The sequence below is a fragment of the Diadema antillarum genome, unplaced genomic scaffold (assembly GCF_040938485.1).
Source record: "Diadema antillarum isolate AM-2024a unplaced genomic scaffold, OU_Dant_1.0 seq00002462_RagTag, whole genome shotgun sequence".
NCBI classification, from domain to species: domain Eukaryota; kingdom Metazoa; phylum Echinodermata; class Echinoidea; order Diadematoida; family Diadematidae; genus Diadema; species Diadema antillarum.
In genome coordinates, this window is record NW_027273069.1 from 79,658 (window position 1) to 103,414 (window position 23,757).

General features: G+C 39.0%; 2 protein-coding genes across 2 annotated transcripts in view; one reads left to right on the forward strand and one right to left on the reverse strand.

Annotated features, from left to right (window-relative positions):
• Window positions 1-6,651, forward strand: part of LOC139714835 (uncharacterized) — a 51,715-nt gene extending 45,064 nt beyond the window's left edge. Inside the window, exons 20-24 of the mRNA XM_071626490.1 lie at window positions 598-784; window positions 2,007-2,401; window positions 4,331-4,427; window positions 5,572-5,788; window positions 6,470-6,651. Coding sequence (XP_071482591.1) covers window positions 598-784; window positions 2,007-2,401; window positions 4,331-4,427; window positions 5,572-5,788; window positions 6,470-6,651 — 1,078 coding nt within the window. The remainder of the gene's footprint in view (window positions 1-597; window positions 785-2,006; window positions 2,402-4,330; window positions 4,428-5,571; window positions 5,789-6,469) is intronic.
• Window positions 6,652-9,010: 2,359 nt separating this feature from the next.
• LOC139714836 (epithelial sodium channel subunit beta-2-like) lies at window positions 9,011-23,718 on the reverse strand. The gene is made up of 10 exons (XM_071626491.1): window positions 23,418-23,718; window positions 22,134-22,524; window positions 20,431-20,531; window positions 16,546-16,709; window positions 15,238-15,436; window positions 14,423-14,495; window positions 13,345-13,402; window positions 11,139-11,212; window positions 10,437-10,512; window positions 9,011-9,193 (listed from the first exon to the last, which is right to left on the reverse strand). The coding sequence occupies exons 1-10, from the start codon at window positions 23,716-23,718 to the stop codon at window positions 9,011-9,013; spliced, it is 1,620 nt and encodes a 539-aa protein (XP_071482592.1).
• Between the last annotated feature and the right edge of the window lie 39 nt (window positions 23,719-23,757).

Genomic DNA, 23,757 nt, shown 5'->3' on the forward strand with positions numbered 1-23,757 from the left:
TCTTTTCTTTTTGGAGTAACTATAGGCTAGAAGTAACATAATTTGTTTCTTTCTGTCTGTTTCTCTCTCTCTCTTTTTCCTCCATCCTTGATATTTTTGCAAGTGTAGCCGGTCTCCGTATTTCCTACTTGTAACCAGCCTAAATTAGTCATAAATTGTCAAGAAATAAAGGAGAACAACTTAAAAAGTCAATTCAATAATATCAAATTGATATTTGTATTCTCTTCAGTAAAAGCCTGAAAATCAGAGAATAATGGTTTTTATTTTTGTTCTTTATGCTAATTATATTTTGTTTTTAATTTCAGTGAAACGAAGGCTGCAAAGATGACGTCCCTTTATTTAAATGACTATGTAGAATTCTTCAGTGAATAATTAATTAATAACGAGCGAGACTGGGGGAGGATATAAAGATTGATTCCACACAAAAAAAAAATAAAGAAAGACACATCAAGAAAATCAAAGGCAGGAGAAGAAGATGATAATGAAGAAAAACTACAGATAGAGTTTACGGAAGCAGCTAAATAGTGTGACGATCTTTATGCATTTCACATTATGGATTATGAAACACTTTTTTTTTCACTTTATAGGAGAGGAAAGCCCGATTATGCTCGTTTGTTCGGCGACCACCATGTCGGTGAGCATTCCTCTGAGCCGCCTAGGAGGGGCCATGGCCGGTTCGGACCTCGAACTCCTCAACGACCCTCGCTGCCAAGGTGTTCTTTCGCAGGAGGATCAGGCCATTGTCATTACTACCAACCTCACTGGATGCAACAATGAGATCAAGGTTCGTTTGTTTGTTTGTTCGTTCGTTCGTTTGTTTGTTCGTTCGTTCGTTCGTTCGTTCGTTCGTTTGTTCGTTAGTTCGTTAGTTCGTTCGTTCGTTCGGCATACTTTCGGAAGAGATCGTGAAAACTCAAGCAAATTTTGATGTGAATTCTATTACTGCATTTTTAAACCATTGATGCACATGAATTGTTCATACAAGCTAAAACAAAAACTACACCAACAACAACAACCAACAACACTCTCTAATTGACATTTTAGAGTCCTAGAATGAAAGCATACAGTCGTTAGTCTGAAAGACTGTATGGCATTATACCCTATTTACGGTGAATCAACGACAGTCCTGTTTCACTTCCACCTGTAGACTCTCGAAAATGTAATACATAATATGTTAAAATGTATAGAGGTGGACCCGGAAGAATGGTACTATTAAAGGGTCATTTTCTTTTAATACTGGAACACCTGATGCCGTCAAATTGTTAAACACTAAAGTGTGAATTCCAAGCATGGAGACGTAAAGAGATATAAGAATGGCGGACTTTACGTTTGTGGTAAGGACAAATTTCTTAAACTCACCAGCATCAGACCCACCGTGTATAATGGCTTGTGTGGCAAAATCAAGTGGAAAAAGTCTCTGGGAAGAGATAACAGATAATACTGGTTTCCATGTAAAGCTGCTACGTGTAAGTTCATTACAATGAATCTCTTTTTTCTTTTTCATAAGATGAACTGTTGACTAAGCACCTACGTCAACACAATTGCTTCGAGTGACAGTTTCTTTTCCCCCACCGAGGTGACTTTGATAGACGTGTAGTGTTATGTAACGTCATATTATTTTCACCGCAATTGTGAGAGTTTTCGTTTGTTCGTGGTTTTTTTGTTTTTTTTTTGCTTCTCAAATCAAATCAAATCAAATCAAAATAAATTACACGGGTGTGACAATTTTAAACAAACATAACCAAATGACAATGGAGCAATACAAAGGCGCACTTTATACTACATGCATAACAAAAATTTTCGTAAACCATTATAGTTGCATAGGTGAACCATACAGAAAAGACAGGTACATAATATCAATTATGACTCAATAAGGAAGCAAGAGACCTTCAGCGTAAGCGTGGCTTGACTGGGCTGATGGCCTCATTGGGAGGCTTTGCTTCTGTATGGTTTTGCATCTGTGTGAATATTTATTGCAATTCTGTTCGTTTTCTGTCATTTTACAGGAAGTTGCCGGTCAAGAGCTATACAGCAACACTGTTGTAGAGCGCGAATATGGCGTCGTTACGCGCGTGTCCGACGTTTTCGTCCCCTTCACTTGCGCGTACAACCGCTCTGCGCGCGTAGGCATGCGCTCGTACGAGCTGCAGAACTACAAGGTGAACTCTAGCCAGGAGGCAACGGGCAAGTACGCCTTCGCACTCGACATCTACCGCGACGGTGAGTTCGCTGATAAGTACAGCGAGGAGGAATATCCGGTGGACATGGAACTGAACGAGGAGCTGTATTTCGGGGCGTCCGTACCATCGCAAGGAGGCACGCTGGATCTGGCGATCACTCGATGTGTGGCCACGCCTTCGGACTCGTACAACGATGACCAGTATGTCATCATCGACAACGGGTGAGTTTGTCTTTGTCAACCCTAAAAGGTCTGTTTAAGATATTCAAACCTGTGTTCCACTTTGGCGTAGCCTCCAAGGCATATTATGTAATAATCAACATCGTGCCCGGGAGAACGTCGCGACCGCTGGCGAGACCATATTCTTTAAAGGCAGCCGATCGCCATCCCTAATGGTACGTAAACTCCGAACGACCGAAGTTTGTGCATGCAATTGCGCAATGCTACCACTGAGACAAGTGTGTGTGTGTGCGTGTGTGTGTACGCATCATACACAAACATTGAGCTGCGGTGATTGAAGGAGAGAGGCCAGAAGACGCTGCGGCGTGTGTGTGTGTGTGTGTGTGTGTGTGCGTGTGTGTGTACGCATCATACACAAATATTGTCACCGCGAGCTGCGGTGATTGGAGGAGAGAGGCCAGACGACGCGTGGCTCTTTTGGCCTCTCTTCATGCGCATGCGCACTGAGAGTGGGCGTCCATTCGGAAGCTCTCGTGGCTCGCTGGGACAGCCATTTTGGGTTAGGAGATAAGCACAGGGAGCTTTCTTGTAGCCTACCGTATTTTCGCTGACCCATTGAGCCAGCGCTATTCTCATTCGGGGGTCACTACATTTGATACAGAATGGGGGAGGCAGCGTGTTGCGTTCGTCTCCGTGCCGCACAAACCACTCGCCACGACTGAGTGTCTTTAAAGTCTAACAACCGCCTCGCGCGCATTTCCGTTTTCTCACGGGCACACAACAAAGGTGGCAATATCGTTAATATGCTAATTTGATAGGGACCACATGGCCATTAAATAATTATGTGTATAAAATGGGTTCAAGAATGTAGCCAATAGGAAGCGCTGAAATGAGTCACTCGTGCTTTGGTTATTTTAGTCCCATTGCACTGCGTGTTAAATCATATTGCCGATCGTCTGTGCGCGCGGCGGCTCCTTTGCATTGCATGCATACGCGCAGTCAATCCTGTAAACAACTTCTAGTTCGGGCTGCCGGCCGGCCGGCCGGCCTTTCTTGTGCATAACATGTGTGGCGTACGTATACTCTTATACGTACAATACTTATATTATGTGCTGGATTTCCGAGTGCGACATGCGTAAATGTTTGGCACGAACATCTTCGGACATCTTGACCCGCAAAGGTACGTGAAAAAGCTTTTAGTTTTCGACCCATTTTATAAAACAAGTGATGCACAGGATTATTTCGTGGCGTTAGTGGAGATGCAGCTCACTCTCGGGTATTTACAATGTAGTGCAACACTAACGCACTCTATCCTGTGGATCATTTGTATTCTAACAGTAAGAAAATTGAAGTTGGTAGAAATGCCCATGGTGCAAAACACGATTGCTAACACTTACAGGACTATCAATAAGTTACCTTGACTGGTCTAATGTGGTCTATTTGGAGAATCTAAATGAGTGTGATTTTAGATTCTACGGGGCAATACGTGATGTTCTTATTCTTCTTCACATAATTATGTTATTCTTAATCCGCTTTTCTCCCTTTTTTTCCCACTCTCACTTTCTTTTGTAACCTTCTCATTTACACCCTATTGTTTTCTGTTGAAGGATATTTCCCGTTAACTCTTATCCTTTCCTGCTGTTAATATCCTCTCATCTTTTCCATCTCTCTATTACTGTTATTCCCTCTCTTGGTTTATGTCTATCCTACTCTCCCACATTTTCGGGTTCTCTTTCTCCACCTTATACACTATGTGTTTTACAATTTGTCTCGTTGCCTCATTACATTGATGAATCCCCGGTTGTGATTGGTTGAATTTTAGGGAGGAGCAAGCTCCTCGGACCACCATGTGATAGCATAGGGTTGAATCCTTCGGGACAATAATTATCAATAGTGCCCCAACAAGAAGTCCATATTGTTTATATCATTATCTCTTTTCACTACGATTATCCTTTCCTAACATTCTTATAGTTGCGCTACGGAGCAATCTACCCTCATCAACCCGGACAACTTGGACTTTGTCGGTGTCACTATGACAACGTTCCGTTTCGTGGGACTCGGAAGCAGGGTGCGTGTCATGATTGTGATCCGTGTAGTGAATAAACCATTACAGTCATGTGGACTCCCGTAACAACGAAGTCCTTTTCTGTCGTTATACATGTATCGAAATTCCATTATAACCGAACAAATAAGCAATAAGAATACATAGACCGGATACTATTGCGGTCTGACTGTTTACCTCGTTTTATCTGGAATTTCGTTATAGCCGTGTTCGTGATAACGGGAGTGCACTGTATTGTAATACATGTATTATTTTCACAATCTTGCCTTGCTTTGTTGAATGAAAAGTAATGCCAAATTGTAAACTATGACGAAAACATATCAATAGTAAAAAAAAAAATGATTATTGCTTACTGATTAGCTAGGATATCAGTTGTGAATTTACAGATACTCATAGATTATGAAGAGTACAGACGTAGATTTGGGAGGACATATAGGGACACCTATTCAAGCGATAATGGGTTCGAGTCACAGGCCTGGTGCAAATCAAATATTCTTCAATAGTCTTAGAGTTAATTTGATTTTCTTTCAGTTCAGATAAGCGTGTTTTTTTTTTGTTCCTTTTTCCCAATAGACTACAGAGACATGAGAAAGACCCTAACAACCTATTCATTGCCAAATCCTCGAATCAAATCAGATCACATCAAATGAAATGAATGTTTTGATATGGGCCATATCATGTCTGGCTGCTTCTATCCAGTGTTATTAAAGAGTCATCTACTCTCTAAAAAAAAAATCGAGTGAGAATATTCACTCTTAAAGGAGTGAATTCAAAAAAGAGTGCATTTAGAGTGAAATTGGAGTGAATTTTGGGTGAAAATGTTCATTTTCACTCATTTTGGAGTGACCTCAGGGATCACTCCAAAATCTTCGAGTGATCCCTGAGGTCACTCTAAAACGAGTGAAAATGAACATTTTCACCCAAAATTCACTCCAATTTCACTCTAAATGCACTCTTTTTTGAATTCACTCCTTTAAGAGTGAATATTTTCACTAGATTTTTTTAGAGAGTAATAATGAGCCAGACGCCATCAAGTTTGTGTGTTTGTGTGCGCATATGCGATATGTTCGGCCTAACATTTGAAATAAGAGGATGTCATGTAGTCTTTGTGTAAGGATTTTTCTTTTTCTTTTTCTTCTGCATTCCTCAGGTGTACATTCACTGCGACCTGTTGGTGTGCGAGGCGACATCGGGGCGACCGACGGAATGCAGCAACATAACGTGTCAGGCCGGACCGTCCGGAAGCCAAAGGCGCATCGTTCGGCGTGACGTCAGCGCAACCTCCACATTAGCGCGCAAGCGAATGACGCGGGGGCCAATCAGATTCAGGCGCAGCGCTGCCATTGATGACGTACTCGATCTGCAAGGTACTTCATACCAACTTATAGTATGATACATCAACTGTTTTTTTTTTTATCTCCTTTCTCGTATCAATGATATCCATTCACGTTCTTAAGTAATATTTTCTTTCCTCTTATAGTTGCACTTTTTTTATTGATTTCAAATTACTTATTGATACTTGTCTTCGTTTCTCCATCGATATCATAAAGGCACACAGGACATGGTTTACCTCCTCTGACCCTTTCACATAGAATGATAGCATCAAAAGCTGTGGTGATTAAAATCTATCCCGACAATCTAGTGACAGATTTAAACAGATAACCTGGCCTAAGTCGAACCCTAATGGATCAGAGACACCTATTCCGCTGACATGAATTTCTACTAACAAAAAAACTTTTGTGATATTCACATCCACGTTAGGAAGAATACTAGTATTTCTTCGACTTTACCAATTTATTGTATGACAAGTAGGAGGTTGACTTATTCATAGGCGAGGGTGAATTAATTTGCAACTCACATTAGTCTAATTTTCACAAAATTATTTCTTGTATTTCCTTTTCCTTACTAAACTCAGTGTTTTTTAATGCCTACGTTACTTTTATTCTCATGAGAAAAAATTAAATCGTTATCAGAACGAAAACAGCGAACTAGGTATTTTGAATTAATGCGTATTTTCTTATCAATTTTATATTCCTTTAAACATCCAGACGTCAATACACCAGCATTAAATTTCAATCCATGGATGCTGGCCGCCGTTACCATGGTTATCGTCCTCACCGTCCTGATTGGCGGAGTTATCTTTGGAGTTAAGAAGGTGACGTCAGCGATCACAGCTCAGAGGAAGTTGATGAAGGACGATGAAGCCGCCGTCCCTCTCATGGAAGGGTAAAATATGTCACCAAGCAGCTTTCCTGGAGGTCACCAAGCAGCTTTCTTGGAGGTCACCGCTAGAGGGCTTATCTTTATGGGAAAAAAAGAAGAAATATCTCATATCCGCGTATTCCTTACCAGCGTGTATACAGATTGCAAATGATCAGTTTGGTTTCCAATTAGGCATGCACGATATCATACCTCAATTTGTCAAAGCCTAAAACCGATTACTCATTCTAACCCTCATTCATTTCTAAGTATCGAGGAGTCAGATGCAGCAGGATCATAAACGGAAAACTCATTAAATCCTTCCTCACAAACCTTTAAATGTTCATGCTCTACACACTTTTTATACTCTCTAAAAAAATCGAGTGAAAATTTTCACTCTAAAAAGAGTGAATACAAAAAAGAGTGAATTTCGAGTGAAATTGGAGTGAATTTTGAGTGAACTTCAAAAAGGTGACCATTTTGACTTTAAGTCATGCTCACTCAAGCGTGACTAAGTGATATCCACTGAATTTCACATGAAAGGTAGCCGAGAAGTAAAGCTACATAATCCTGTATTCAGATTTCCTCAGAAGTTCCAGATTCATAAATTACAGAGGTTTGTTTTAGGGGGAACTTACTTTTTGTTTAGTGTTTTATATATATATATATATATATATATATATATATATATATATATATATACATATATATGCATCAAACAAATGTGATATCTCGAACATTTTTTAAACTACTGCTCGAAATGGTAGACATGGTAGAGTTGTTGCTATCCATCCTGAATAGAAATAAACTTTATTTCCTCAGCCAAATCATTATGCTGGCCTCGGGTCGCTCTAGAGAATGATATGTTCTGTCCAGGTAGCTAACCGCACGACAGGAATAAAATTGGAGACAGCAGAGTCGAACGCTGCACTCTAGTTTTTATTCAATTCGTCAATTTGCTGTGTTTGCGGTAAAACTGTATGTAAAAAAGCAATGAATAATACACGGAACATGTCAAAATGCATTTTAAGGGATCACAGTGGGCTGAACAAACATGGCTCTAAATTAAGAAAAAGAAGCAAAGTTTGCTTCTTTTTCTTCACAAACACTACTCCATCACTGAATATATAATCATACGTGTATTGGATATGATAAGCTAATGAAGAGACAGCTCTGTAATACCGCTATCTATTCAGAGCTGCTGCAACAATGTCAGGAAAACTGTTGATGTTTGCAGGTCACAATATACATGTAAAGGCCTATCGATACAACACACTTACAGACTTGCGCTCTCCTAAAACTTACAAGCTACCTTTCTGATGCAATCAGATTACAGATCTTGTCCCATGATGTAAAATCATTACGTCCGCTTGGAAATAAAAGTAACATACACTAAAATGAGTCGTAAATATGAATTCAGGTTCCAACAAAGAAATGAATATTTTCCTCAATCAAACCAGTGCTGTTAAATATGCTCTGATAAATTTACACTTCTTTTCAAGAAATGACTCGTGACCTGTACTATTTAGAATGCTGCCGATATTTTTGAATGTATGTGTGTGTGTCTTTTGTGGGTGGGAGGTGGTGTACACATGTGTGTACTTTACTATAAACATTCAAATATATTCGTTTATACTATGTTTGATTATATTGCTAAAAAAGATGTAAATGATGCCATGCACAGTGACTAAATAAATCAGATCAAATCAAATCTCAAGTTTAAAATACGACTAATTCTACTGTCTAAGAACTTCCAGTTATATGCCGGTCTTTTTTTTCAATCAGCATATACAAATTTCTCCTTACATCAGAAATGTAAAGTTTTCATATCATTGATAGGATAATAGTTAATCATCGACCAGCAATTTCGATGACACAATTCAGTCTACTGCTCTTCTAAATTTACGATGCGTGTGTAGACTAATAGTTTAAATGTCCACAAAAATTCTTTACTGAGTAATTGTCAAGTTTCAAAACATGATTATAGTCAAATACGACAAAACTCTATAGACAAGACACTATAGCCCAACGCTTTTCACAACAAACCCATATGTTCTATGTTGTTGTTTTTTTTTTCATTCTGTAGCTTTGAACTCATTCTATTTGAAGTAACCTAATATATTTCGGCGACAAAGATAGAATTTAAACAATAAACAAAGTTTTCTTCGTAATGCAGGACCTTACAACTGATCTTACCATTTTCCATGACATATTACAGAGGTTGAAGTTGATTATTCTATACTGAACAATACTATTCATGATATTCCATATACACAAGCGTATATTTATGGGAGAAACACTGTTTCTAAAAGTCGATTTCTCATGATTAATCTTGATCCGCGCCGATCTACTGAAAAATCTCCGTGAATGCATGTGACACGGTGAACATCTTAAATAAACGATTGACACGGGATTTGTATTCCCTTCGCCATGGTGCCCTTTGAACGAGTGTTCTTGCGACACGTGGATCGGATGACTTGGAAAATGAGGAGCAAAATTTCACCAACGGAGATGACTGACATGCCAATGTACAAACCCATCAGACCGCCAATAGTACCAAGAAGACTCGCCACCTATTCAAGCCGAAAAACAACAGTAAGAACGGGTACAATCAACGCCAATGAAGGCAACAGTTAAACTCGTGTAACATTTCCTGCTGGAAAGAAGACAGTGTCCCACAGTGTTTTCACAGTGTTTTCACAGTGTGTTCACAGTGTGTTCATATTATAGTCGACTCTGTGAAAACGCTCGAATGTAACATTGTAAAGATGAGATCACAGTGTAGTGTGGTTTTCACAGAGTGTTCACATAGTCACGTTTTGTCATGTTTGACTCACTTTGTGTTTACACTGTTAAAATGCTCAAATTCAACAGTATGAAGTGATTTAACACTGTGGTTCTCACACTGTGGGATACTGTGTTCTTTCCAGCAATGTTTAAAGGGCATTCCAGACGATTTTCATAATTTCATGATCATTTAGTACATAAATCAACTGCTCCATTATAGATTTGTGGAATTTATTGTGGTCATTAGGCAGAAAAATCAATACCCTAAAGGAAAAAAAGACATAGAAAAACTCAAATAAATTACGCTAAACAGTGTTGATGACATATAAGGAGGTTCACATATTATTTTCAGAAATGTAGCAGTGTAATTTTATTACGATAACGCTTGCCTATGTATACCTATGTATAGCCTATATGTATGCCTTCTTATTTTGTTCTTCTTCCTTGAGCCCCAAATCATGCATTCTTATGGTGAGGCTACAAACGCATATAAAGAATAGCCTTACCATTCCTTTTCACATTCCGCAATATAGACCGATTCGGGTTCGTTGAGGGCAGCAGACAATTTGTGGCACTGGGCGCAGCCATGAGCTCATTTTGAGGTGTGGTAGCCGGACCCCCCCCCCCCCCCCCCCCCCCCCACCCCACGGGCAACATGTTTATCGCGCACTTAACATAATACGCGCACTTGTTACAAAGGTTCGCGCATTGAGCAAGCGTTCGTGCACTCAGTACGAGACGCCTATTGGCTAAAACAACCATGCATCAGTTTTTCATTCCGTGCGCGTGAGAGGGATGGGGGAGAGAGGAGGGGGGGGGGGGGGGGGTCGGCTGAGACACCGCAGTAATGGCGCTGCCCATGCCAAAAATACACATAGCGCGTCACAGAATCGGTCTACACATGAATACAACAGACGAACGAATATCATCAAGAGATATGAAGTTGAAACCCGGGCTGGCTATCTCTTTCAAAAGTTTAGATTGTCCTACGTCATGACTGTGACGACATTAAAATGAATTGCGTCATACCGTGTATAACGGAGTCTCCATCACCCTCTCAAAGTTGAGTTTTTCAAAGTATATCTTCAGACGCACAAGGTTTTTGCTGATAAGTAAAAAAAAAAGAGAACATGTGGATCATTCAATAGAGTAACCGTCTTTGGCCATTTGGGAGATTCATCGTTGCAACAATCGATATGAGGCCGAATTTACAGAATTATGGAGGCATTGCGTGTTTTGTGTGTGTGTGTGTGTGTGTGTGAGCATGTAAATGCGGATTGGATTCCACAAAGTAATTGCTTAAATCATCATGAACCCAAGCTGCAAGTATATATTGTTGTTGGCTATGAGTACGTACTATTCGTGTTATACGGAAACTCTCTAATAGGTTAAACAGTGATTTCATTGTGCTTGCAAATTCGATATAGAATATTTTACCACAATGACATCCGGCAATGTAAGGGTGTTTCTTTGTGGATCTTGAACAGGTTAGAATCTAGCTCTTCCGGAAAGACCCTAGACCGTATAGCCCTATTATGAGATACTGGATAGCAGCTAACACTATGCGATAACTCATGACATGCCATACAGAAGTGAGATGACAGGACGTACTTATATTCCTAAAATTATGATAAGATATCTTATTCATTTTCAACTTCAGCAGGCTGAAGTTCAGCATAGTACATATTGTTTTCGTGGTTAAAAAAAGGCAAGTGCTTGTTTGAATCTTACCCGACGTGCTCCTTGAATGGACGAAATCGTGCAGCTGTATCATTCTTACTGCTGAGCCGCATATAAAGATGCTCCTAGAAATGAGATATTCGTGGTATCTTTAGGGTCCAAGCCAACCCTTAAAGTATGGTGAACGAGACATTAAAATCAAGAAAATCATATAAAAGAAGGTGTCAAAGCACAGGGGTATGTCTCCTAAAACAGATTTTTAATGTGACTTATCAAAAGATATTTGCGCCACTGGGAAATCGCGAGTTAAAACTGACTGATGCTTCACCGATATTCGCTCCGGAAGAACCGTCATTTTCGAGCCCTAATATATGACGTCATGAAATGAACAAAACCCTTTACGCGTGCAGCGGGACATCGAGGCCTCCATTCATAAAGCACGTATTTCTAGGTGAGCGGATGCAATATCTGGCCTGTCTTTAGTCGCATCTGCTTTCTCGGCTGAGACATTAAAACGTCCAATTTTTACCTTATATTTTACGGAAGGACTTTGAGTTTGACATCGAGAGTGAATTGAGTGATGACAGTGACAATGACACTGATATTGTCGGGGTGGTAGAAGAAGCGAGGGAGAGGCGACGGATATGGAAGGCCGCTGTGGACACAACTCGTTTGGGGCATACATGGAAACGGGCATATGTATGCAACTGCCTCTCCATACGTATGCCCCACGTATGAACCACATCCGCAACGGCCCTCCATAGACGGAGCCCATTGCGTGGATGGAGTGCGTAGCACAGCGCCCATTTCGTGACGTCATAATTTTGGTCACCAAAATTTCACCGTCAAATCGGGTTCAGGTGGTCTAAAAAGGGTGTCAAAACACTATCTCTCCATCGATCTGGAGACGTTTTTACCTTCTGAAAAGTAATTTTTCATATTTCTCGAGACTTAAGCCCTCCAGAAATGTATAAATCACCTTGTTTATTTTTATTCTTTTTTTCTCGTTCACCTCACCATACTTTAATGATGATAATATTCAATAATGATAATAATAATAATGATAATAATACTGATAATAACAGTAGTAATAGTAATAATGATAATGATAATAATAACAATAATAATAACAACAACAATGATAATAATAATAACGATAATAACAAGGTCTTATTTGCCCAGTATATATCCTCTTTAGTGATGCCACTGCTCTACGAGAGGGCCCTGCTATTATTATTACCTTAGCGTTGCCAGGTACCCATTTACACGCCTGGATCGAGGGGGACATAGTGGGTAAGAACATCTTGTCCATGGACGTGAGCACTGGACGGGAATCGAACTCGGGTCCTTCGATCGGGAGTCGGCAGTCTTATACACTATGCCATAGCGCCCTTACAACCCTTAAATCTCAAAATCTTAAATCGCAAAATCGCTGCTGTGAGACCGTAAACAGTTGACACTGCACACATTTACTTTATCTCACTTTATGCACCTAGAAATAACCAGTTTATATGGATGCACGTCACGAGTTCGACACCCACGAGTCATACTCATGGGCCATGTTCGATGTTTGCAATATTCTATTATTCTAAAATTATACTAAATTACACTTATCTTGAAGTCATACGTCGTTTTCTTGTCTTTTTTTTTTGAGGGGGGGGGGGAGGGATCCATTAGGAGTACAGTGTTATAATTAAAGAAAATAATCGGTAACAATTTCGTTTCCGGTAGTGTGACAGACCTATCCCCTCATTTCATTTTCCCCCTTATGTAATTCATGCTACACCCTGTAAAAATACATATTTGTAGTTGGCATATAACAGAGGCTGTTCATCCTGTCGGACTCGTGGACATTATTTGCCTAGTGTCGGTCCCGTGGGCCCTTTTTAGGTGGTGTCGGACTCGTGAGCCTTGTTTGCTTTTTGTCGAACACACAGGCCTTATCTGGCTATTGTCGAGCTCATGAGCTGTATGACTCTTGGGCTCTTATAACTCGTGGGCTGTATGGCTGATGAACCATTTCAGTGTCGAACTCGTGGACCGTATGACTCGTGGGTGTTGATCTCGTGGGATAATCCCGTTTTAAGTCCAATTTAGTTTGCTTCAACCCTACCATTCTGTTCATCGTATTTTACTCTTTATTAATTTGCTTGACAGTGTGGAATGACACTTTTGAAGCTTGTAGATAAAATTGGTTAGTTCTCTTCGTCCTGGTGGTGTGTCTATTAAAATAATTTATGTGAGAGAAAAAGCTTACCTCATATCGTTCGCTGGGCCACCGAGCCGTTGAGATTCTCGCATTGTAGACGTTTTCACTTTGTGAGAGAAAATAAAACATAAAGCCACTTAAAGATACTCATCAATAGTCACAGTACATGTAATATGCATGCAGAGATTTGCTTCATATCTTTCTGTCATTATAGTTGTGTGTTTATGTGTGTGTTTCTTCAATTATTAGTCCATGTTAAATTTTTCATGTACTTCACACTTCCAAATCTGCTTGATGCAAAGGTATACGGGGCCTACAGTGGTTAACTGACGAACAAAGATCATTTACCAGTGTGATTTGGTGGTGGTTGTGTTGGTTGTGGTGTGTGTGTGTGTGTGTGTGTGCGCGTTGGTATTAATATTTTCTTTTATGTCTTTTAACATCTTGATCAAATGCAACGCAACATTGACCTTTTCAAATGATTAATTTTGAAGAGATTGTCGATACCATATTATGATATAGAAAATCTCTTCAAAATTAATTTCTTTGTCAAATCAGACCTATAACAAAGAAAATTGATTTGGTAAATTTTCCTCCTGGAGATCCTTCCTAAGCAACTTGAATTGAATCATGATTAAATTTTCGTTTTACTGTGGCTTCGAAGCATTATAAATGTTGATTATGCAACGGATGCTTGCAAGCAAGCAACCACAGGGCCGACATCTTTCAAAATGTTCAAAAATGTTCCGGATTTCCTCCAACTGCACTATTGAATAGGTTATGATACTATTGCTGCATTCACTCTTGAAATCCACAAATCATACATGTCATAAGATTTTGGGTAAATTCCCCTTTGAGTCATGTCCAAAGGACTAGACAAGGAGGATAAACGTGCTTTGTTTGAGGGGCACAACCACCGCAACGCAAGGGCTCGAACCACGGAGATCGAATTGGTAGTCCATTGTTATACCCACACGGACTGAGCCACACGAGTCACAATAGCTCATCAATGAAGTTAATGCTAAAAGAAAATGTTTGACTTTAATATGTCAATATCGAGACAAATTTCACCAAATGATCTCATTCATATTTTGGTAATCCAGTGCTGGAAATAACCTGTACTTACTCGCACGGGTTTTCGCAATCACAGCCAAGTGTATTCCTGATGTACTTTTTGAAGACTTCTGTACGACATTTCTCTTCGTTTGCAGGAAAGGAATATGTGTTATAAAATTACGGTAAGAATTTCTCTTCTCATTTCATTTAAAAGCACAATAAGTGGAGAGTCTGACTTTGGGGGGTTCAATTTTCACATCTCATCTATAGGCTATGTATGACACCGCAGGGGCGTGTCAGCCAGTAAATGCATTGCATTCTTCTTTGGACATATTATCATTATTTCCTTTTGCTCGAAAAGCCTTTCTTCGTTTTTCCCCAGTCTGGATTTGCCGATTCTTAGTTTTTCAGATAAAAAGGCAATGTGTTTGAAAGCAGTACTTTAAATGTATTCGAAATGGTAATACACTTGCGTCTGTTTTCGCTTTTTATTTACATAATAATCATCAATAATCAATAATTTCAGAAAAAACAGCTTTTTATTCGATCTTCGTCTCTTGTCATTTTGGTGGTGAAAGAAAAGTCATACGTGTAATACTATATTTGCATTAGAATAATGTAATGTATGAAGTTATGGATGATATGTCAGCCATAACCTTTTAGTTTGGCAGTCTCTCAATTTCTGTAATTAGACCTCCTGTTTGTATTTGAAAATAGCATACTTCCATTTCCATGAACCTGACCCAGAACTGAAATTGGGTTTTATCCTCTTTGAGAGGTGCACCATTGTCTTCCTATTTCCAATCCCTCGTAGGATTACTGAAAGTTTACTCTAAGACTATACAAGAAAAAAAAAGATGTCATTAACAAAAGTAACCAGCTTACGCTGTGTCTTGTTGATGGGGGAGCATATGGTACCATTGACGAGGATGTTGGTGACACACTTGCATCGCTTCAACATCTCTCTTTCCAGACACATTTTAAAGCACGAACGCTGGGAAAAGTCGTATTTATCCGGAGCGTAGTAATCCTCCCCGCCTTTCCCGCAGTCCCCGTATGGCTTTGGGAGGCGAGAGACGTATGTCTTGCGGGAAATGATCAAAATCATAAACATAATATAAGTTTTCCCATTAGTTTTTTTTTTTTGTGTGTGTGTGTGTGTCTGTATACGTCTAAGATAAACGTTGCCTGATACGCCATATCTCTCTTAAGAGGTATTATGTGTAGATGAAATACTTTGATTCGTATCATATCAATAACAACATAAATAATGAAAATAAAAAATAATTAGTCCGAAAAGACAGATTTTTGTTGATTTATTGTTTAGCAAAAAGCATTGGAAGGTCTCAGAATTAATCTTCAACTATTTTAAAATTGCTTGCAATGATATTACAAACTGTATATCGAAAAGTTACACCAACAGACTTGCCTTGCTGACACGATTTGCTTGAAGAATGAACGATAGTTTAGATCATAGGACATGACTGTAATCCTTGTTGTTGATGCAAATCTTTTTTGAATAAAATAATGATTTATTTCCCTCCCCGTTCAGAAGTGATTGGTGAACATTTTGTGATGATCAATCGAGCTTTTCTGTGACGCATATCAATCATTGCACACAACCAATGCCATTGTAGGCATATGATACCACCGGCAGGTCGGACTACACGGCGCTCTGCAGCCTTTGCTGCTATAAATGCACCGACTATTTCTCAAGAACCGAAAACGATTCACTTTTTTTTTTGTTTAAGAAATTATTTCGTTCTTCACGAACGGAGCGAAATCTTACAATACAATAATCAATATTTTCACATTGATTTTTAGGATTATTCAATTTGATAAAGTATTTCTCAATCAAAATCACACTCTTGCTCGGAAGATCAATGAATTCTGCTATATCGCAATTTTCAATCGATTAAAAACGTGGAGAATGTATGATAATGACGCCTGGAACAGTAGATGACGCCATGTAGTTTTCGGAGGTGCGTAGTGAACTACGATCAACTTTACTATAAGATTTTAATACGGTCATCGTATCTCCTTGGCTAATAAATCGTATTTTTATCGTTATATAACTGAAATGTCGTTAGAAAGCGTTAATTCACACATTTCTCCTAAATGTGATGTGTCCGTTTTAGAGCAAAATGTCAAGCGAAGCTATGTTTTACTTTGATTTTGTCCATTCCAACATACCCTTTTAAGTCCAATGGATGCAACCTGTCCGGTAGATACGAGAATGCCATCATCTTCAGGAAAGGGAAAAATGGACGGATGATTGATGGTTACGATAACTCCTACCGTTGGACTGAGAACACCGATATATTCTGGCTCATCCACGAACAGAGTCAGGTGCAGACCTGTAAGTTGTGATGTAGAGAGAAAAAGATTACGAAAAGAGTCATAGATAATAGATTGAACAGAAAAGGGTGTTAAAGTGCCAACTTAAAACCCTTTTTATTCTCAAGGGACGATTTAAGGATTTTGTTTTATTGCACACAGTACGTATTCAGTTGAGTACGTGCATGCAAGTTTAACGAAAATAACACGAGTATGCATAAAGCGGTATCTAATTTATTGCGTATTATTTTTGTCACACGAACATACAGGCAATATGGCATTTTGTCACAGATCATGTCAGTTTTGACACGTTGTAAAATAAATAGTAAGACGGCAAAACAATTTGCTCGCATAGGCAATGATATCAACGGAAGCAATGTAAAAACTAGAGTTTTTCTTCTTGAATATAGTGACATCGGATCTTACGAAAACATCAAAGTTATATATTCGTCACTTAGGCATTGCGTGAATCCATATCAGTTCTGTGATAAAGCGAGGCATATGATTAGTGCTCTAAATAGAACTTGCAAAGGGCTTCCTCTTGTGTTTGAATCTTCTTTTGCTTCCGCTTTTTTATGTAGTATATGTGACCATGCATCATAAAACAAACAAAAAGTCGCACCCCCTTGATTTTACGTGAGGACTCAAGAAAGGTGAAATGGGTAAACTTAGTCAATTTTGAATTTTCAATATTTTTCTCAAAGAGCTTTTCCTCTTCTTCATTATTTTCCAGTTTGGGATCATAAATTTCAATAGTAAAGTGAGTTTTCAGCAGTTTTTCTACAACCTTTTTTTGGTAGAGTAGTGTGATCAGGTTTTTCTTAGAGGCACCTTTTCATTTCTTGAAAATCCTTTGCACACTCTTCACTTTCAAGTCTAATATCTTTAGAAAGAATAAAACTACCGCTTTGAAAGCTGGCATTAACCATGGGCAGTATGTGATAATAGAGCATGCTCAATTTCAGCTTAATCTGATAGTCTCTTCATTGTTGTTGCTATATAGTGGTTTACATTGTGTTTTGTCCCATTCATGGCACAGGTACTACCACGGCTTAAGTACTTGAATAGACGCTGTACTTTAGAGCCTCTTTTCTCAGTTCAAACTTTTCCCTGCAGAGTGTGGACTTTCTTTCCAGTATTTATATTGGTCAGGAAAATCTTGAGTTGATTAATACATCATTTTAAGGCTTCTAAGAGACTGCTCTTTCAAGATATGCCCTTGATTAAAAATCTATGTCTGGCGACCTTTTGTTGGTTTTGTGGTGCAGGGACACATAATTATACTGGGAGTTAAAGTAGCTCCATCCAGAATGCCACATTCATTTAGTAGGCAGAGTGTCTTCTGATGTTTTTCTTACAGATATAATTTTGATGAAGACGCTATCGGGCTCCATACAGCAGAACACAACAAAACAGAACAACAAACAACAAACAAACAAACAAACAAACAAACAACAACAACAACAACAACAAAACCTCTGAAACCAATGAAGACCTTTTTCCCTCCTATTTTGCTATCAAGATCGTATTAATTCGACAATGTTACTACAGCGTAAATCATTAGCGTGTTTTCCTAAGTTCGAGGTCCTTTGGGATAAGAATCACTTAATAAGATGCTATTCAAAAAATTACTTGAAAATTGAATTTATTATCCCTATTATTATTCCTTTTCTCATTTTTTTTTTAGATCGAAAAGAGATCACTGAACTTCGCATGAAATTGATTTTCTGTTTTTCGAAAAACCGAATCCTTAATTTATCCTATCAAGACTTTGACTGGAAAGCATTTGTCGGCTGTATTCTTGTTGAAGTGGAGTTAAGGTTCTTATTCTTCTATTGGTAAATATAATCTAATATCAGCTTAGAATCGGTAGAGTATGAATTCCTCTCTAAACCATTGATAGTCTGCACAATCTGTTTTAATTGACTTTTGTTTTGTTTCTGTTTTCGTTTTTGGATAGCATTTGCGGATAAACGACATTTAGGTATAGGAAATATATGTGTTTCGGAATAACGAACCTTCGAAATAACGAACTTCTCCAATCAATTAATTTTCGAGTACTATAAAGGACACTACCAATATATTACCATTTCAAAGAAAAACTTTTATCTCTATGCTCGCTCCCTTTGAATTTTATGAGATCTATGAATATTCATACTCGAATAGACTGATATCATATTCTTCCCTCCTAAAATATTAACCAATGAATATGCGTATCCATGATTATATAAACTGTTGTAGCCTTCCAAATATACTTCCAGAGCACAGCTACTTTAAAGATGAAACCGTTACCTATTTTATATGACAGTTGACAATAGACATGCCTGCGTCATGGGTACTGTCACAACTAATAAGGAAATGAAAGTACATTCAAAATTATGCTGCAAAATGTTTTGCTGTTTAGAAGTAAACATCCATATTATGAACTGACAATAATCAAGTCTCCAACAAAAAGAAATTAAAAACCTCTATGCTTGTGATACACAATTTAAAAATGTAAAACAGAAATAGTTAAATTATTATAACAATAGTGATAATAATAATAATAATAATAATAACAATAATAATAGTAATGATAATAATTGTAATGGTAATAATAATAATAAATTCCCGGCTAATTTCATCACACTGGTCAAAATAGCTACCATATTCACTGGAGCATTTAGAACATTTAGAAATGCATTAAAAAAAGAAGAAAAGAGATACAGAGGGGTCCCACGCTCACCTGAGTATCGCAAGTTCAAATTACATGCATTCGTGCAGACAAGGTATACCTGAGAACATCACAAATTTGAGGCGGGGGGGGGGAGCTTTGAGGGTTTCCATGGGGTCAGTGATTATGTCCATCTGAACATTCTATTACACTTGTAAAATACCTGCCAAGTACACTGCATTTCAGAAATTTTTACTATGAAATCAAAAAGAAAAAAGAAAAAAAAACAATAACATGTAAGAAACAAGATTATAGGAGTGGCCAATTCGATCCCCGCCCGTGGATCCCTGGATCTACAGTGAATAACCTTGAAAGTACTTATACTCCTGAGGTTATTCAAATTATATCTGGTTTTAAACAATACTTTGCATAGCATGTAACATCACCCTAGTGATAATTTCTGCCAAGTTTGGTGACAAATTTAATAACTATGTTTTCTTAAGAAGACGAATATGTTGTGGTCCCCCTCCCCCTGCCCACCCTGGAACTGCCATTAACAGACAATAATGTAATGCTTATAGCACTACCATAGCTTATCACTTCAGGTTTTGGAGGAGAAGACGTTTTAGAGAAGGGGGGGGGGGCATGGGTCATGGTGCCCATTTGAAAAAAGAAAAGAAAAGAAAATGAGATTCTATCCCCCTATACGGATGCTAACTTCCAAGTTTGATGAAAATCCGTCAGTGGGTTTTGAAGAAGATGACAATATAAAAGTTTACGCACGACGCACGACGCACGACGCATGACGCACTACAGACGCCGGACGAGAAATGATGGCAATAGTTCACTTCGGCTCAGGTGAGCTAAAAATGAAAGCGAATCTTAATGTACTCGCAGTAATCAAAACTAAAATCAGCGCTCTGAATAAATAAGCTTTGCATATTTTGTACATTACGCATTGGGGAAAACACACCTCAAAGACAAGGTGTGGTCGCTCTCTTTAGAATGCATCCAAAATGCGGCTAAGAATTAAGAAACGAACATGACGGACGCCTAAACTTTTCCGCCGAGCACTGATCACATTTTACCGTATTGCGAGCCCGTGCTTCTTGTTTTGACGGCCGATTTCTTGAACTGGTTGAAAATGTAACAATTCCCGTAGCGAATGTCTTGAATCTTCGTGAAGTTTCTAAGGAACAAAATTAGACAAAATATCACCGCAAAATTATGAGCGAGAAAATAAAAAGAGATAAGACTGGTGGACTGTCTATCCTGAGATCAATCCTTGGCTATGTCCACCTGCAGCAGCGATTCTGGCTTAAAGCAAGGCAATTCATCCTCATTGCCTATATACTCCTTTGGCGAGGTCTCAAAACAGTATAGGTCCCGTGTTTGCATGAAAACAAGTACTCAGTACTCCTCTATGCCACGATGACGCTTCATAATAATTCATTTAAGCTTTCGATACCAGTAGAAACAAGTGTTTAGAGAGTTATGTGAATATAGTACATACCTAATTTGTTCTGACAAGCGCATGATTATCAATTATTTTTTAATCTTAGCCACTAAATTAACTGCAATACATATTGTACACATGTACTATGCCTAACCACTCAACTATCAGTTGGTATTGTGTGACATTTAAACCAGAATGTCTCCTTACTCTTTACGAAAGGATACGTGAAGTGTGTTCTTGTATATATTTTATACCTTCTCATCTCAATTTTGACTTCTCTACACTGGAGCGGTGGCTTTGAGTCGCCTCCGAAAAAGAAAAGAGGGGTATGACGATAAAGTGCCTTGCGAAAGGGCAGTACTTGCGGGTACTGTTCGTAATTTCGAAGGTTCATTATTCCGAAGGTTCGTTATTCCAAAGGTTCGTTAACACACAAATTTCCTATACCTAGAGGTTCGTTAATCCGAAAATGAAGAAGGTTTAGTTAATCCGAACATTTGTGGCGTTATTCCGAAGGTTCGTTATTCCGAAGATTCGTTAATCCGAAAATGAAATAGGTTTCGCTCTTCCGAAGGCTGGTTTATCTGAAAATGAAATAAGGTTCGTTATTCGAAAGGTTCGTTGATCCGAAGTGATATAGGGTCCGTAACGAACCTTCGGATCAACGAGCTTAGTTTCATTTTCGGATTAACGAACTTTCGGAATAACGAACCTTATTTCATTTTCGGATTAATGAACCTTCGGAATAACAAACCCCATCACATTTTCGGATGAACGAACCTTCGGAATAACGAATCTTCGGAATAACCAACCTTCAGAACAACGAACCTTCGGACCAAAGAACCTTCGGAATAACGAACCTTCGGAATAACGAGCTGTAACAGTACTGACAGGCTGGGATTCGAACTCGTGTCCTCCGACCTGCTAAGACGCGGCAGTTCTTCACTACAGGTTACTGTGAGAAGTTTAGTGCAGCGCGCAATAAAGTTGAACCTTTACCGTCAGGTCAAAGGCCAGGAAGTATGTTGGACATCTTGGTTTCAGTTGTTTTAAACCTTTATATCACCTGTTCATCGATCATACTTCAAGAGATAAATGAAATAGATATGATAGATAAGTTCCAACCACAAAGAATGAAGGAAAAGTCATTTCAGCCACGAGATTCACAATCTTTGTTACATCCCGAGATACAATCTGGATGAGAATTTGTCAATCAATGATATCGATGGGTCAATTATGATATAATCATATCAGCAACGAATGAGGCATGTTACAGTAAACATTTCAAAGAGATCAAGCATACTTGTTAGCCAATGTGCCAAAGTCAGAACTCACTTGTATGAGCAAGGCTCCGTGTCGAAGGAACACTGTCGAATCAAGTCCATACTAGGCTGTCCGTATTCATCAAGCTCATCCCGGTAGGGTTTGACGACGGCCTGCAGATCGCTGAAATCCGACATTTGAGATCGATTGTAGAAGCACTTCCAGTCGTTAGGGTCCTTCATACCGTCCCAGCTCTGGTAATCCATTTCCATGAAAGAAGACGATTGACTAGACATGCTGGAAGGAAACTGAGAACTGTCGAAGGCAGTAAATTCCGAGGACGAATCCCCAAACCCCATGTCCATCATGTCCATCACGCTGTCAATGGAATCGTGCGCTGTAGATTCGTTCTGGAGGTGAGCATACTGATCATCTAAATCTACCAGTCCTTCAAAACGCGTTCCTAAAACAAACAAAAACAATTATGATGTACCTAAATATTATATGGTCATATCTGAGTATGTCTATCTGTTTATACGGACGTGCATTACAGTAGTCTACAAATGAACAATTTGACCGCAAAGTCCACCTTCACACACATCGGATTGAGTGAATGCAGCAATATTAGTAGAACACATCAGTGAAAGTTTGGGGAAAATCAGATAATCCGTTCAAAAGCTATGAATTTTAAAGTATCTGCACAGTCACTGCTGGATGAGAAGACTACTTTACAGTGTATGATGTCACATGCGTACAACGATATAATCAAAATATAAAGGGGATTTCACAAAATTTTATATTTTGAAAAAGTGCACATTTCTTCGACTCGTCACTGACGTATGTTAAGGATGATATTATTCCTCCCTGCCTTCTGAAAGAGGGAAGTCAAGTGTTCGTTTAGTATGCGAGAAAAAAGAAAATATCTTGAATTTTCTTTATTATGTTCTTTATATCGTTGTACACATATGACATCACAAGCTGTAATAGTCTTCTCATCCAGCCGTGACTGAGCAGAAACTGCAAAAATTCGTAACTTTTAAACGGATTGTCCGATTTTCTTCAAACTCTTGCTGATGCGTTCTATAAAATAATATTGCTGCATTCACTCAATCCTCATGTCTATGAAGGTTGTCCTTCATGACCGTACATCTACAAAACCGGCAAAACTTACACGCCCTGATTTTACGTGAAGGCTCAAAATAGACGAAACGGGTCGACCTAGCCAATCTTTATAGTTTCTCTCCTTTTGTTCGTTTTGTGGTTCAAGGTCACATCAATATTGTTTGATATTAGACTAATTCTTCGTAGGAATGGTTCAAACCACATTGGTCCTCCTCCCCTGCTTATCTTTTTTACCGTTCAATTTGCTTCTTCTCATCATGTTCAGGTTGCAAATAGTGATGGACGGGAAGTGAAGTTCCTTCCTGGTGATGAGAGCGATTTTCGACATCGTCGGTCTCTGGAAGAAGTCGACGACGGTGTTCGAGCCCTGATAGAGCAGGGCGCTCAGGGAGGTCAGTGTGATGACGGCCCATGTGAGACGGGAAAGACGGGACCGATCGGATCTCAGGATTCTTGGCACGCCGTGCGTGGTCGCGTTATCAGCGAAGTCCTTGATGACATCGGCGGTACTCATCGGGGACGCGGAGTCATCCATTTTGACTTCATCTTTTGCGTCTTTACGTTGTGTCTTCAT